General features: G+C 37.5%; 1 protein-coding gene across 2 annotated transcripts in view; it reads right to left on the reverse strand.

Moving 5' to 3' along the window:
• PRKD1 (protein kinase D1) overlaps positions 1–12,913 on the reverse strand; it is a 310,832-nt gene that overhangs the window by 57,107 nt on the left and 240,812 nt on the right. For both annotated transcript variants that reach the window (XM_070427343.1, XM_070427353.1), the window contains 2 exons: positions 1,149–1,359; positions 927–1,004 (listed from right to left, as the gene is read on the reverse strand). In XM_070427343.1, the coding sequence (XP_070283444.1) occupies positions 927–1,004; positions 1,149–1,359 (289 nt within the window). The remainder of the gene's footprint in view (positions 1–926; positions 1,005–1,148; positions 1,360–12,913) is intronic.

The raw sequence follows: 12,913 nt of genomic DNA on the forward strand, positions 1-12,913 counted from the left end.
TATAGAGAAAGATAATCTTGTTCCTCAGTGTTTTAGCAAAATAAATAAATAAATACATAAATACATAAATAAGTAAATAAATATCAACTTGTCTCTTTGGTCTTGTATCACAATTCTTGTTTCCAGAAGAATCAGAAAACTGATATGAGACTGAAGGTAGGTAGATGGTCCACTATCCATGGAAAATGTTAGCCTGGGACAGATAGAGAGTCAAATACTTTGCTAAGAATTCATGAGGAATACTACTTGGAAATGAAATGGTTGCTGTTTCTTTAAGACATGGCATTTTTCTTAAAGAATCATTCAAAATTAATTTATGTAGCCAGAGTTTTCCCAAAGGAATACTTCCAAAATGTAGAAAATGATATGTATTTTTAAGTGGCTGAATTAAAGTCCCTTTTATTATTAAAGTTTCAGGTTAATGGCACATGTGTAAGGAGAGTAGCTACGTGGAGGAAAAGGGAGATTACTTCCCGATGGGACAGTCTCTGTATCTTCCCTCCCGTGACCAACAGGAATGAAAAGTAATCCTTGGTCTCAGGGCTTGGAATGAGGATGGGGGAAAGAGACACACAGTTATAACTTGCAGGTATTCCAACATTCCAACACTTTCTACATTTCCAAACAAACTGGGAGAGGTGTATTAAAAGGGACAACCGGAGAAGAAATTCTGGAATCCAAATTTTCAGTACTGGCTGTTCCCCGTGTAAAAACAGAGATAATCTCTTTGGTTTTTATCAAAACCTGATGTGCTGGGATGGGTGATTTTCTACAGTGCAGTAGGACAAACTGAGGCCATAATTTACTTTTAGCTGAGTCACAAGTATCCGAACGGAAAAACAAACAGACAAACAAACAAACAGTAAAAAAAAAAAAAAACCCCGCTAGCTGACAGCCTCTGAGACAGACTGCTGGTTTGTACCCACCTCCATTGATGCTCACTTCGCCCAGGCAGTTGGTGGGTACTTTTGGTGCACAGCGTTTATGACAGTTGAATCTGCAATCTAACCACAATGATTTTAAAAGAAAACAAAAACCAAGAATTCATCAGCAAGCGAGTTGTAAAACAAAGAAAAGTAATTTCACATGGATGAGGGCTAAGGATCTCCTTTGGCTGGTGAAGATGCTGGCGGTAGGGGCCTCCCTACCTTTGCACTGCAGGCCCTGCCTGAAGAGTCCCTTGAGGAGCTTCTTGCAGTACTGGCACACGGTGGGCCGCGTGTACGAGTGGATGACGAACGTGTGGGGCACCTTCACCTTCGACATCAAGATCTTGTCGAGCTGAATGGGGCGTCCAATGTATGACTGAGAATTCGACCTCTTCTCTCGACCAATAAATGATTCTGATGGTGACTTTTGCTATAGGTTTGAAAAGCAATAAAGAACATTAAAATGTAAGAGAGTACTTGATTGGTATCTTTATGCATTTCAAACACATTTTGTTTTACTATTGTGTTTAGTGGCTTGATCCTTAAGAATATGAGCTATATAAGGCAAAACTGTTTCTGTTCATGCATGTATTTATCAACCCTTTATTTCTTATTTGAATTACCTTGTTTTTATAGTTTGAAATGAAGAGACGTGGAAATCAGAATATTTGAACCTGATTTCTAGAACTTACAAAAATTTTTGGCTTCTAAAAGTAATATAATAACTTTAAGACAGGAATATAGAGTTGGAAAAAAAAAATGGTCCTTAACCCCATTGTGCAAATTACTTCACTGACATTTTCTATAGTATTCCATGCACATGGTTAGAAAATATAAGCAGTTCACGAAGATAGAAAATGAAAAGTAAATCCCGTCAGGTCTACCATACATAGTACTTTATCTGAAAAACACCTACAATTTCTTTGGATTAACTCAGAGGAAAAAAATATGATTTAAAATGATCTCAACCATATGAAAATAAAGGATGAAGTTTATACTATCTTTTTTTATAATTGGAAAATAGAAACTGGTGGACTATACAAGACACACAAATATTGGTGTTCTGGTTACAATTATATCTCTGTACACTCTTGTCTCTCGTTTTGGAATTAATCAACCCAAGGCATATGTTTCAAAAATTAAACAAATTAAAATTAACTGTTTTCAGTGTTTTGGACAATTTCATGGTACCTCTTGACATCATGGAAACATACTTGGGAATCATCAGAATAAATGTATTTGGAAATCATCAAAAGAAAAGAGAAATTAAATTATTTTTTAATACTTGTTATAATTATGCTTATAATTATCTCACTCATTAAGCTTCTATTCTGAGTAATTATTGTGTTAGGTGCCTTATAAGATCAGATAGGCTTTATTATCTACAGTTGAGGCATCATAACTCATAAAGTTTAAATAAATTATTTTGTGTCAAATGCTAGTAAATAGTAAAGCCACAATTATATGTATTATCATCTTACTCAGTTAATTTCTAATTTGGAGTGGTTCTGACAAGATGAAAAAAATCATCTATACTAATAAAGGGGTAATATGCTAATTAGACCGGGTCAACTGGCCATCTTCCGGACGTCCCACTTCCTTCTGGACAAAGCCATGGTGGTGAGGCCTGAGGCAGAGGCAGTTAAGGGCAAGATCAGGCTGGCAGGGGAGAGCAGTTAGGAGAGAGATCAGGCTGGCAGGGGAGGGCAGCTGGAGGCAAACTGGCCTGCAGGGGAGGGCAGTTGGGGGCAACCAGGCCTGCAGGGAGGGCAGTTGGGGGTGACCAGGCCAGCAGGGGAGGGCAGTTGGGGGCATTAGGCAGGCAGGCAGGTGAGTGGTTAGGAGCCAGTGGTCCTGGATTGCAAAAGAGATACCCCAAGGGGTCCCAGATTGGAAAGGGTGCAGGCTGGGCTGAGGGACACCCCATGCACCAATTTCATACACTGGGCCTCTAGTATTTATATATAATTTCCATCCATTTCTATCCCTGTCTGCACTAAAAGGTTAATTCTACTTATTACCAAATGGGGAAATTTTGATTTGGAAATTCACTAGCTGCAATAAAAACTTTTTGATATGAGGTTCTAGTTAGGATTATTATGTCTACAGTTACAGTTAGAATTACAATTCCATAAAAGAAAACTATAAAATATAATCACTCTGGAAAGGCTCAGCTCCTGCAGAGACATCTGGGGAGCTTATAAAGATGGGCCAAGACCTGCCAAACCAGAATCATGAACATACTGAAGAAATATCTTAGGGATTGAAAAATAATTAAGTCCATGGGGTTAGGTCCCTGTTTCATGTGTCCTTCTTGAGGAACTGTAGCCAACAGGCCCGTTTTAGGCACAGACTAAAATGAAAAGTGATGTTTTTCCATAGTTGGAAAGTTTCAACACTCAGAATAAAAGCTGACCTGATGTCACACTTTCTCAGCAGACTTAAAATGTTCTCAGATTTGGAAAGTCATATGAAAACTTGAAAACATCACTCTTCAGTTATTTTCCTTAATTTAAGATACCTAACTCTAGGCTTTTAGCAGAGCCAGATCGACATAAGACTATTTACTATACCATGGGGCAAATTCATTTAGACGAGTAAGAGGCAATATGTTTAAACTGACAGTTTTCTTCTCATGCAACATAGTAACATTCATATAAACACTGCCATAAACTATAAGAACCAGAATTCTAAAACATTACGTGAGATTAGGGAAAAGAAACTGGCTGTCCCTTTGTGCCCAGACACTGTACTGCACTCACGTTCAGGCAATGATGAGATTCACACGGCTACATGTGTCCCTGGCCCAGAAGAACCTAAACTGCATAATTTAGTGTCAGAAATTAAGACTTTACTAGCATTTAAGATTTAATAGCAATTTAAGAGTTTACTAGCATTAATAAAGAGTGCCCTCCTGTCGTTCATGACATCTTAAGATTACAATTAGCTAGCAACATGACCCAAAATACTATCATTAAAAATTTTTATAGTTCCAAACATAATTAGTCATTTTCAGTGTGGCCTATATTTCCATAGGATAAAGTAGAATTTTAAAATATTGAGACAGGGTGCTGGATGGGTGACTTCTCATGTGGGAACTAATTTATTGCTGGAAGGAGATTGAGTAGTTTAATTTATTAGATAAACACTTTGGGGAAAGGAAGAGTGATGAAGCCTTCTGAAGTTTTGTTTGCAGAATTAAATTCTATGTTTTGGGAGTGTGCACGCATTCATTTACATGTGCTTTTCCCTATTATGAGGCAAATCTAAGAAGCGAACACAAAAAAGAACACTGTGCCAATATCTGATGATTTTGTAAATGCTTATGAGAAATTTATCCATTCTTCAATCAAAATGTAAAACAGGGCCATCATTGATATATAACAAATTGTAAAACAAACAAAAACAAAACCCTATGGAATCAGGCTATTGTTCTATGATATATATTTATCATTATTTATATAAATGTTGAAAACCCACCATTTCTGTCATCAGCAATTATCTCTTTAAATATTTCCAATGATGGCAACACAAACCAAACATTTCTACGGATTTTCTCCATTGCTAGTGGGAGTGGGGTTCTTGGGGTGCCACTGGAATAAGGATTCCTGGAGGCCCCCACATGAAGATGAGATGTGGTAGAAAGCTTCGTTTGTGTGAAAATATATTCCTCAGTTTCCAAAGGCCCATTTTCCTGAAACAAGTCCTGGAAAAGGTGCAGTTGGGGATCCAGCAGAGCTAAAAGCAAAGCCAGTGTCCAGAGTCTCCATTCCAGGGCTTTTTATAGAAATGTAATGCATTATTATACAAAGTGCGTTATTTCTTCATTCACTTCATTTTACTTGTTTCCTGATTTGTATACTTCATTATAATGTGTACAGTACTTTAGAATTTTAAGTAAGACATTTATTTAAAGCAGACTCTGGTAATAAAAAAATTCTTCATTTCTCATCAACACTAGTAAAGGTTTTATTAGATTTACTAAGTTAATTAAATTGATTTTCACTGTTACTTGCTGTTCCACTTTGGCACTGTGTGAACCTGGGATATGTATAGGATGGTTGTTTTTTGTTTGTTTGTTTTTGTTGTTGTTGTTGTTACAGGAATAGGGAGGAAAGTTAAAATGCTTTGGAAAGGAAACAACTACGTTTTGTTTTATGCTACTTCATTATTATGTTCAGAGCAAAACTGGCTCAGAACCTGCAGAATAAACTTAAAATGCCCTTCTCCATCGTTATAGTAAGCATACAGGAGGATATGCTTCCAAAAATTTTCATTTTTACATTAGTCATGGGTCCTACAAATTGCTCTTTTCCTGAGTTGAGGAGTTTGGATCAAATTACAGGTGTGTGTGGAACTTTTGTGAGAACTGACATTATCATAACATATGGCATTGGGGTGGCTGTATGTAAATGATTTGATTTAGCAAATTATAGAGGATAAAAAATATAACCCTGTCTTTTGTGTTCTCAATGCAAGAGGAATCATATCAAGGGTGTGAGAGAATATGGGAACAGAAAAGTGAGGAAAGCTGACATTTAAAGGTAGAATTAGAGATTAAACAGAGTAAAGATTATAGAGATTAAAATTTGGTGAAAAGCCTGAGGTCTTGTGAAGGAACTGCAGCCTCCTTATGCTAACAGTGTTTCATCTGAAATGACTGCCAAAGTGAAAACTACAAGCGCTGGGCACCTACTTCCTGAGACAGTGCATCCTGCTTTGCAGAGACTGACTTTGTTTTTTAAACTGGTAGCTAAAGGAATGACTCAGCAAGTGTGGAACCTTCCCAGGAAATGATTGCTTAGATTACATTATGGAAACTCCAACTGCCAGCAAGTCTTTAAACATTTAACAGGACTTGGAAACAAGGCATATTCCACTTCAAAACAAATTCTCTTCATTAGCAAAGCTAGAAAAAAGGGGGGGGAATGTTGCCTTAACTTGTGGTTTGCTTGTTGTTATTTATGTAGAGATCAAACATGGTATTTCCTGAGAGATAAAAGTCACTTTACAAAAAGCATGATTCAAAGACATAAATTAAAAACAAAACAATAGCCTGTTTCTCCATGGATAGAGCATCAACCTGAGGATGGAAGGGTCTGGGTTCGATTCCCAGTCAAGGGCACATATCTGGGTTGCACGTTTGATCCCTGGTTTGGGAGGCAACCAATTCATATGTCTCTCTCACATTGATGATTCTCTCTCCCCTCCTCCCTCCTTCCTTTTCTCTCTCTCTCTAAAAATCAATGGAAACAATATTCTCAGGTGAGGATTAATAGAAAAAAACACAATAAAAAACATGGTTCAAATGAAAACTTCTACAGTATTAAAATATTTATATTTATTAACTAAAATTCATTTCACAGCCCCACATTGGGACTGGATTTTGGGTGACATAACTACACCTTGAGTTAAAGGAAACAAAAAACGTACAGAATATTTTAGCATACGCATTGACAATTCTTTGTGGTGCTTTCTCAGTCATCAGACAATAAATTTCTAAGGGAAGGATAGTGTCTTAAAATATTTGTCCTCTATTAATGAAAACACGCATCTGGTACTTGATAAAAAATAAGCATTGCTTGTACTCATCAGAATGAACGTTTTCAGGAAGTCAATGCCTGGGAACAAAATGGACAAGACATTTCAATAGAAATATGTAAAATACAGGCTGCAATATAAGCATATTTCAATAACTTAATATTACATGGACTGTAACTTCTACAGATTTGCTTTATTGAGAGTGTACAATTGGCTACAACTATAACTGCTCTTTGAACTTATCTTCTTCCTGATCCTGACCCTTACTTGGCCTGTCCAACATGAATCCGTGTAGAACTCTTCTGCTCTGGAAAGAGAAAGGTAGCAAGCTCAAATCTGTTCATGTTAATAGGTGGCCCCTCGATGTCAGGGAGGCATAGAAAATGGTGTGGACTAGAGTAAATTGGGAAGGATGGGCTCAATATAAAAGGGATGGCCACTGCTCAAACACTGCTAATAGCTGCCACGGGAGTGTGTTAACCCGGCGCCTCCAGGCCTCTTAGTTTTTCAAAGGAAGCAGAAAATCCAACTGTTTTATGAAGTAACTCCATTTCAAAATATAGGCAACTCTAAAAAAATTTTAAGTATTTTGCCAGTCAACTTATTTGGGTAACAAATTTAGCTCATGGGGAGTCTGACCTTTGAACTAGGTATAACACACTTTTTATAACTTTCCTATGTGCCAAACTCTCTTCATATCCCTCTACCTGCATTAATTCCTTTAAACCCCATGACCACTCATGTTATGATGCCCGTTTTATGGAGAAGGAAACCAAATCCCAACGAGGTTAAGTCATTTGTCAGAGATCATACAGCTTGTAAAGTTCCAGACCTATGAATTCAGATATTCTTGCTCTGGCTGATAACAATGATTTCTCTCTCCCTAGTCCCTCCCAGCTTTCATATTCCCTGGCTTTATACCAATATAAAAATAGAAAGTATTTTCTTCCCCTTATTTAAGTCATGAAGGAAGAGCTCACAGGAAACAGTGAAGATAATTAATAGTATATTCTACACGCCAAAATGCAATGTGAAAATATTGTGGATCCTTTAACCTTGACCTAGAGAAGAGACGTTGAATCAGCCTGTCTGTGCTCAGAGGATAGCATATGAGTCACACATGTTTTCTAGAACATAATGACTAACTGAATAAACAGCTTCTATTGTAGAAGCATCACTCAGCTGCCTGCCCACTTTCCTATTCAGGTACTAGCACAACTGTGTGAAAACAGATGCAACCAAATACTTAGTCCTTTATTCCAGGAATTTTAAGATGCCTAGCATTTTGAACTAACAACATTCAAAGAACTATGCAGAACAACACCTTATACTAGTTCTCTCCTACTGCCATCGAGATGGCTCTATCTGATTTAAGAAGTGTTCTCCACAGCAAAAATCCCTCCTCAAAGCCCAATTAAGATGCTGCAGGACATAGAAAGACCCTAAATATTACTCTCTGTGCCCAATGAATTTGCTATCTAGTAGAATTCTGGACACAACATAATTGTTACTATCCACAGTAGCATGTGCTCTTTCGGGTGGTTTTGCCTTATTCTCCAGAGTTCAGTTCACATGGCACCTTCTCCAAGAGACCTCCAGACCACCTAACTTACCCACCGTTCCCTGTTCACTCTTTGGCACATCACCTGTCTCTTATTGAATCAATACTGCAGTCTGCAACTGTCTTATTACCTATTTGCTTATTGGTTTTTTTACCGTAGCCCTTCAAAAGAATGTAAATTCCATGGAGAGAGGATCTTAACTATTCTGTTCATCACTGTGTCACCAACCGCTGCAATACTGCCTCACACAGAACCAGTGCCCATATATACGAAGGTCTGCAGAGAAGATAAACCACATCGATGGAGGAGGTGCAGGGGACATTCGGAAAAGGAGTTTCCTGAGGAAGACATTCGGCGTGAACGCTGAAGTAGTCGTGCCAAGCAATGACCATGTTCGGTATTATTGGCCATTACTGTTCTGCTTAGGACGACTCGGCGCTCCCAATCTTCCAACTGCTTAGAACTGTCTTTTGTATACTCTGAAACCTCTTTACCTCACTTGGAAATGATTATCTAACCCTACTCATAGTCGCTGCTAGTAAAACAGCATTGTGAATGTCCAGTATGATACAGACTACTTTCTGAGGTAAAAATAAATAATCGGCTCCTTTCAACAACACTACACACTGCTCCTCAATGGGAAGTCGGGGAATTTCCAGAACGATTTCTTGGGCAATGGACAAGTTTGAAGACCCCCCAGGGAATGGAGATCACATAGAAACACCCATGTTTCCATGCCCTGTATTTCACTGAATAGCAGGTAGGGTGTTGGATGAGTTTCAGATTGTTCAGTGCTATTCTGCTACGATTCTGATTCTATATCCTTGGAACTACCTGCCAAGTGTGGCAGATTTATAAATGAGTTTGGCTCCTCAATTGGATACCCTAAATACAGAGCATAAGTAAAAGCTAATCAACACCTTTTCATACCAATAAAAAGCATTGCTACAGGGCGGGGGCACGGGGGGGGGGGGGGCGATATGCCCCCTGCTTAGTGGTGACGATGCTGTATTTTAGAGTGGAGAATCCATTTCTTCATGTTCCTAGCAATTTGGGAAAGCTGACAGAGTAATAACATATAATCTCATTAAGAATACAAGGTGATAAGGACACATATGTAATACCTTAATCAATAAAGAAAGAAAAAAGAATACAGGGTGATCTGGATTTACTAAGTGCTAAAGTAGTCTTGAAAGTTACATTGTTTTCTGTTACTCCATTCTCTTTAAGTAAATAGAAATGAAAGGTAAAGGAACCTTACTATTTTCTTAAGTGAACCTCCCTTTGCAGGAAAAAAGCACAAGAACTGTTAAGCGAATTGTTGCAAATTATAGGCATTGTTCTTTCAAAATGTCAGTTACTAACATCCCATGAATCTTTGGGATCCAGAGGAAAAGGGAGACATAACAGAAGAGTACCTCTCTTTTTTACTGAAAGCAATGCAACCTTAATGCTATATGCACTCTACACAATAAAAAAAGAAGCATTTCTATTGAGGAAGACAATAAATTTACATGTCAACAACTTCTACTTTGGGGCTTCAAATGTCAGATTTGATCTACACCCAAACGTGAATGGGGTGGTAAAACAGATTATGTAGAAGTTTCAACAACAGCAATTTTAGGAACATATTATTTCCATGGTATTTCATCCTGCCTAAAATGGACAGGGGCCTGGCCTGGGATTGTAAATTCACTGGAAAGCTGAATGAAATAATTCGGAAAAATGCTGTGCCATTGAATACTGCCTTGGAAACACCAAGGGGAAGCTGGAAACGCGGCCATGAACAGTCGAAGGCTACAAAGGTTGGAGCCTCTCCCTTCAAAAGTGGCCCAGAAGGATAACTTTCGGATTTTATAGAACCCCAGCCTGTAACAGCCAATGTAGAACATGAAGGACTGTATTTATGATCACACATGCTTCTGAAACAACATGTTAGAAAGGACTACATTTTAATGCAACTCAATTAAAAAAGAGAGGGAAACGATGAGACTTTTCCTTTACCTACCTCCCCCCCCCCCCAAAAAAAAATGAGTTTTAAAAATACAGAAAAGCACTAACTCAATGAAATCATATCACTCAGGGATATTTTCAATGCAAAGCTGGAGTGATACCACCCCAAACTGGGTTATTTTTTAATTGTTTTGGCTTCCATTTCATTGCATTTATTATAAAAATAGCACCATTTTCACTCTTCTTGAGAAGGGAGAGAATTCATTTGATCATATCAGAAAACCAGGTCTAATGGATCAAGTAAAATAATGTATCGAAATATTACTGAAACAGATAAAATTTTAGAAGCTGAATTATTTCTTGTTTCTAAAAGTCTAATTTATAGTACCAATTCATCTTCTACCTTCCTCACACTCCTTTATTATTTCTTATTTTTTAAAATTAATCCTCACCCGAGGTTATTTTTCCATTGATTTTTCAGAGAGAGTGGGGGGAAGAGGAGAGAGGGATAGGGAGAGGGAGAGGAAGGGAGAGAAGGAGAGGAAGAGAGAGAGGGAGAGGAAGAAGGAGGGGGGAGAGAGAGAGAGAGAGAGAGAGAGAGAGAGAGAGAGAGAGAGAGAGAAGAGAGAGAAGAGAGAGAAACATCGACTTGAGAGAGACACATTGATTGGTTGCCTCCTGCACACCCCAACCAGGGCTGGGGATCAACCTACAAACCAGGTACATGCCCTTGACCAGGAATAGAACCTGCAACCCTTCAGTGCATGGGCCTACTCTCTAACCACTTTACCATGCTGGCCAGGGCTGGGTAGGGACATTGTTGAGGACATGTACACTCTCAAAGTGAAGATGAGCAATCTTTTTTCATATTACTCAGCCAGGAGCTCAGTATTCATGATTGGTCAGGAATTAAAGGAGACAGGACTGAAATCTGGCCAGGTGTGGCCTGACATTAGATGGATACTGATGGTCATTAAGTAAATGACTATGATATGACTATTGTTGGTAATAAAGCGCGGGGGGAGGGGGGTGTGTGTTTTGTAATCTTAAGATAGAATGCAATGTTTTGTGTCTTCAGACATGGCTTGTAGGGAGTGTGATGGAAGCCCTGGTACCTTTCCTGAGGGGAGCACAGCCTTCATTAAAGATCCATTTGTTCCTAAGACCTACATGTTTCTAAGTGCAGGTAAGTGCTATACGATGCCCCCATGCTCCAGTGGCGTTCATGAGGAAATCTCCTGCAGTATTCATAGTTAGAATTGCACATCTGATCTGGAAGTTTTTGTTCATACCATGAATGCACATGTAACAAACCAGACACGCTGAGTGAAATCAGCCAACAGCTGATTATTAGCACATGAAAGAAGACCACCACGCACTCTTAATTCTATGGAAGGGTTCCTTCCCCACAAACCCACCACTGCACTTCTGCCTCTCAGGGGGTGGAGAGATGTGGGTTAAAGAATTCTTGGATCTCTTTCCTCACTGAAAGTATACACTGCCCAGGTTTGACTTTGGAGAACTAGTTTATACAATCAACAAAAGAAATTTTGCAATGTCTGGCAAATGCACTATATGGATGTCATGGTGCATATTTAAATGGAAAAATGATTTCTTAATTCAGATGAATCACCAGGATTCCTGGAACTCCAGAACACAAAAGCAACAATTAAGTCTCTACTGCTATATAGACTTTTGCTACTTTGGAAAATATTCCGGAAAATATTCATTTGGCCAGAAATATCATCATAGTTTAATTCAGAATTAGAAATAGTTGTGTGTTTTTTAATCATTTGTTCATTTGAAAAGAATCTACCTTGACTATTAGAAAGCATATCAAAATCATATCCAATTATACCTAGAAAATGCAATACTAGTATTATCTTCATTATAATTTTTAAATGAACAAAACAGTAAATAAATGAGTCATTTTCTAGGAAAGTATGTAGCCAAGAGTTCCTTTTAGTACAATGCTTGTCTTAATTTAATGTGAGTGAGTAAACTTTATGAAAATAATAGCAGTTTATGGCATATTATTATTTACAAAATATGTACCCTAACATAAAAAAGTTAAACTGAATACTGTCTAACTTTCATAAAAACTAAAGGATGCAAAAAAGTGAGGTTATAAAATAGTTGAACACAGAGGAAACTTTTGCAATGAGCAATTTATTTCTTAAAAATTTCTGGAAAGCAGTCTGATTGTTAAGAATTACCAAAAAGACTACTAGGCTAGAATAATTTAGTTTCATAAAAAAATTCTCTGTTGTGTCTCTTAACCTCAAAGCTATGACAGTAAATACATCATTAAAGGACATTTAAAATACTTAAAATAACTAGCAATGTTCTTAAATTGTAATACATTTCCATAGGCCTAACTTACATTTTTTAAAAAAATTGTCATCAATTGTGCGCTGCAGTTGCAAAGGACACGAGTTTCATATTCTGCTTCACTTTCTACCTGGACTTCAGCAACTTTACTTCAAGAAAAGACCATTCTCCTCAATAATTTTACAAAAATATGATGTTTAACCTGCTCATATTGATTTATTTTCAACAGTTTATAAATAATAAGAGAATGAGTCAAAATATTTCTTCGCCAAGTAAAAATGTTAGTATGAGAAAAGACATCACAAATATAAATAAAACTGAAAATATACTTCTATCATAGAATAACAGACAGAGGATTCCTGTCATAACACATAAGCAACCAAGAATCATCTCACTAGGAAAAGATGCAATTTTCCATAGTTGAAAAACAAGTAGTCACTAAATACATGAAAAGCTGTTATCTTCCAATAAAAATTATGTTAAGTATAGACATTTTTTCTGAAGAAATTAATAAAAAAAACATTTTAAAACATTGACAAAATGTGTTGTTGGGAAGAGTATGAAGAAATAGAAACTCCTACACCATCATCAGATTTA

The sequence above is a fragment of the Myotis yumanensis genome, unplaced genomic scaffold (genome assembly GCF_028538775.1).
Source record: "Myotis yumanensis isolate MYYU_CA2020_CCGP unplaced genomic scaffold, mMyoYum1.0.hap1 SCAF_1, whole genome shotgun sequence".
Lineage (NCBI taxonomy): Eukaryota > Metazoa > Chordata > Mammalia > Chiroptera > Vespertilionidae > Myotis > Myotis yumanensis.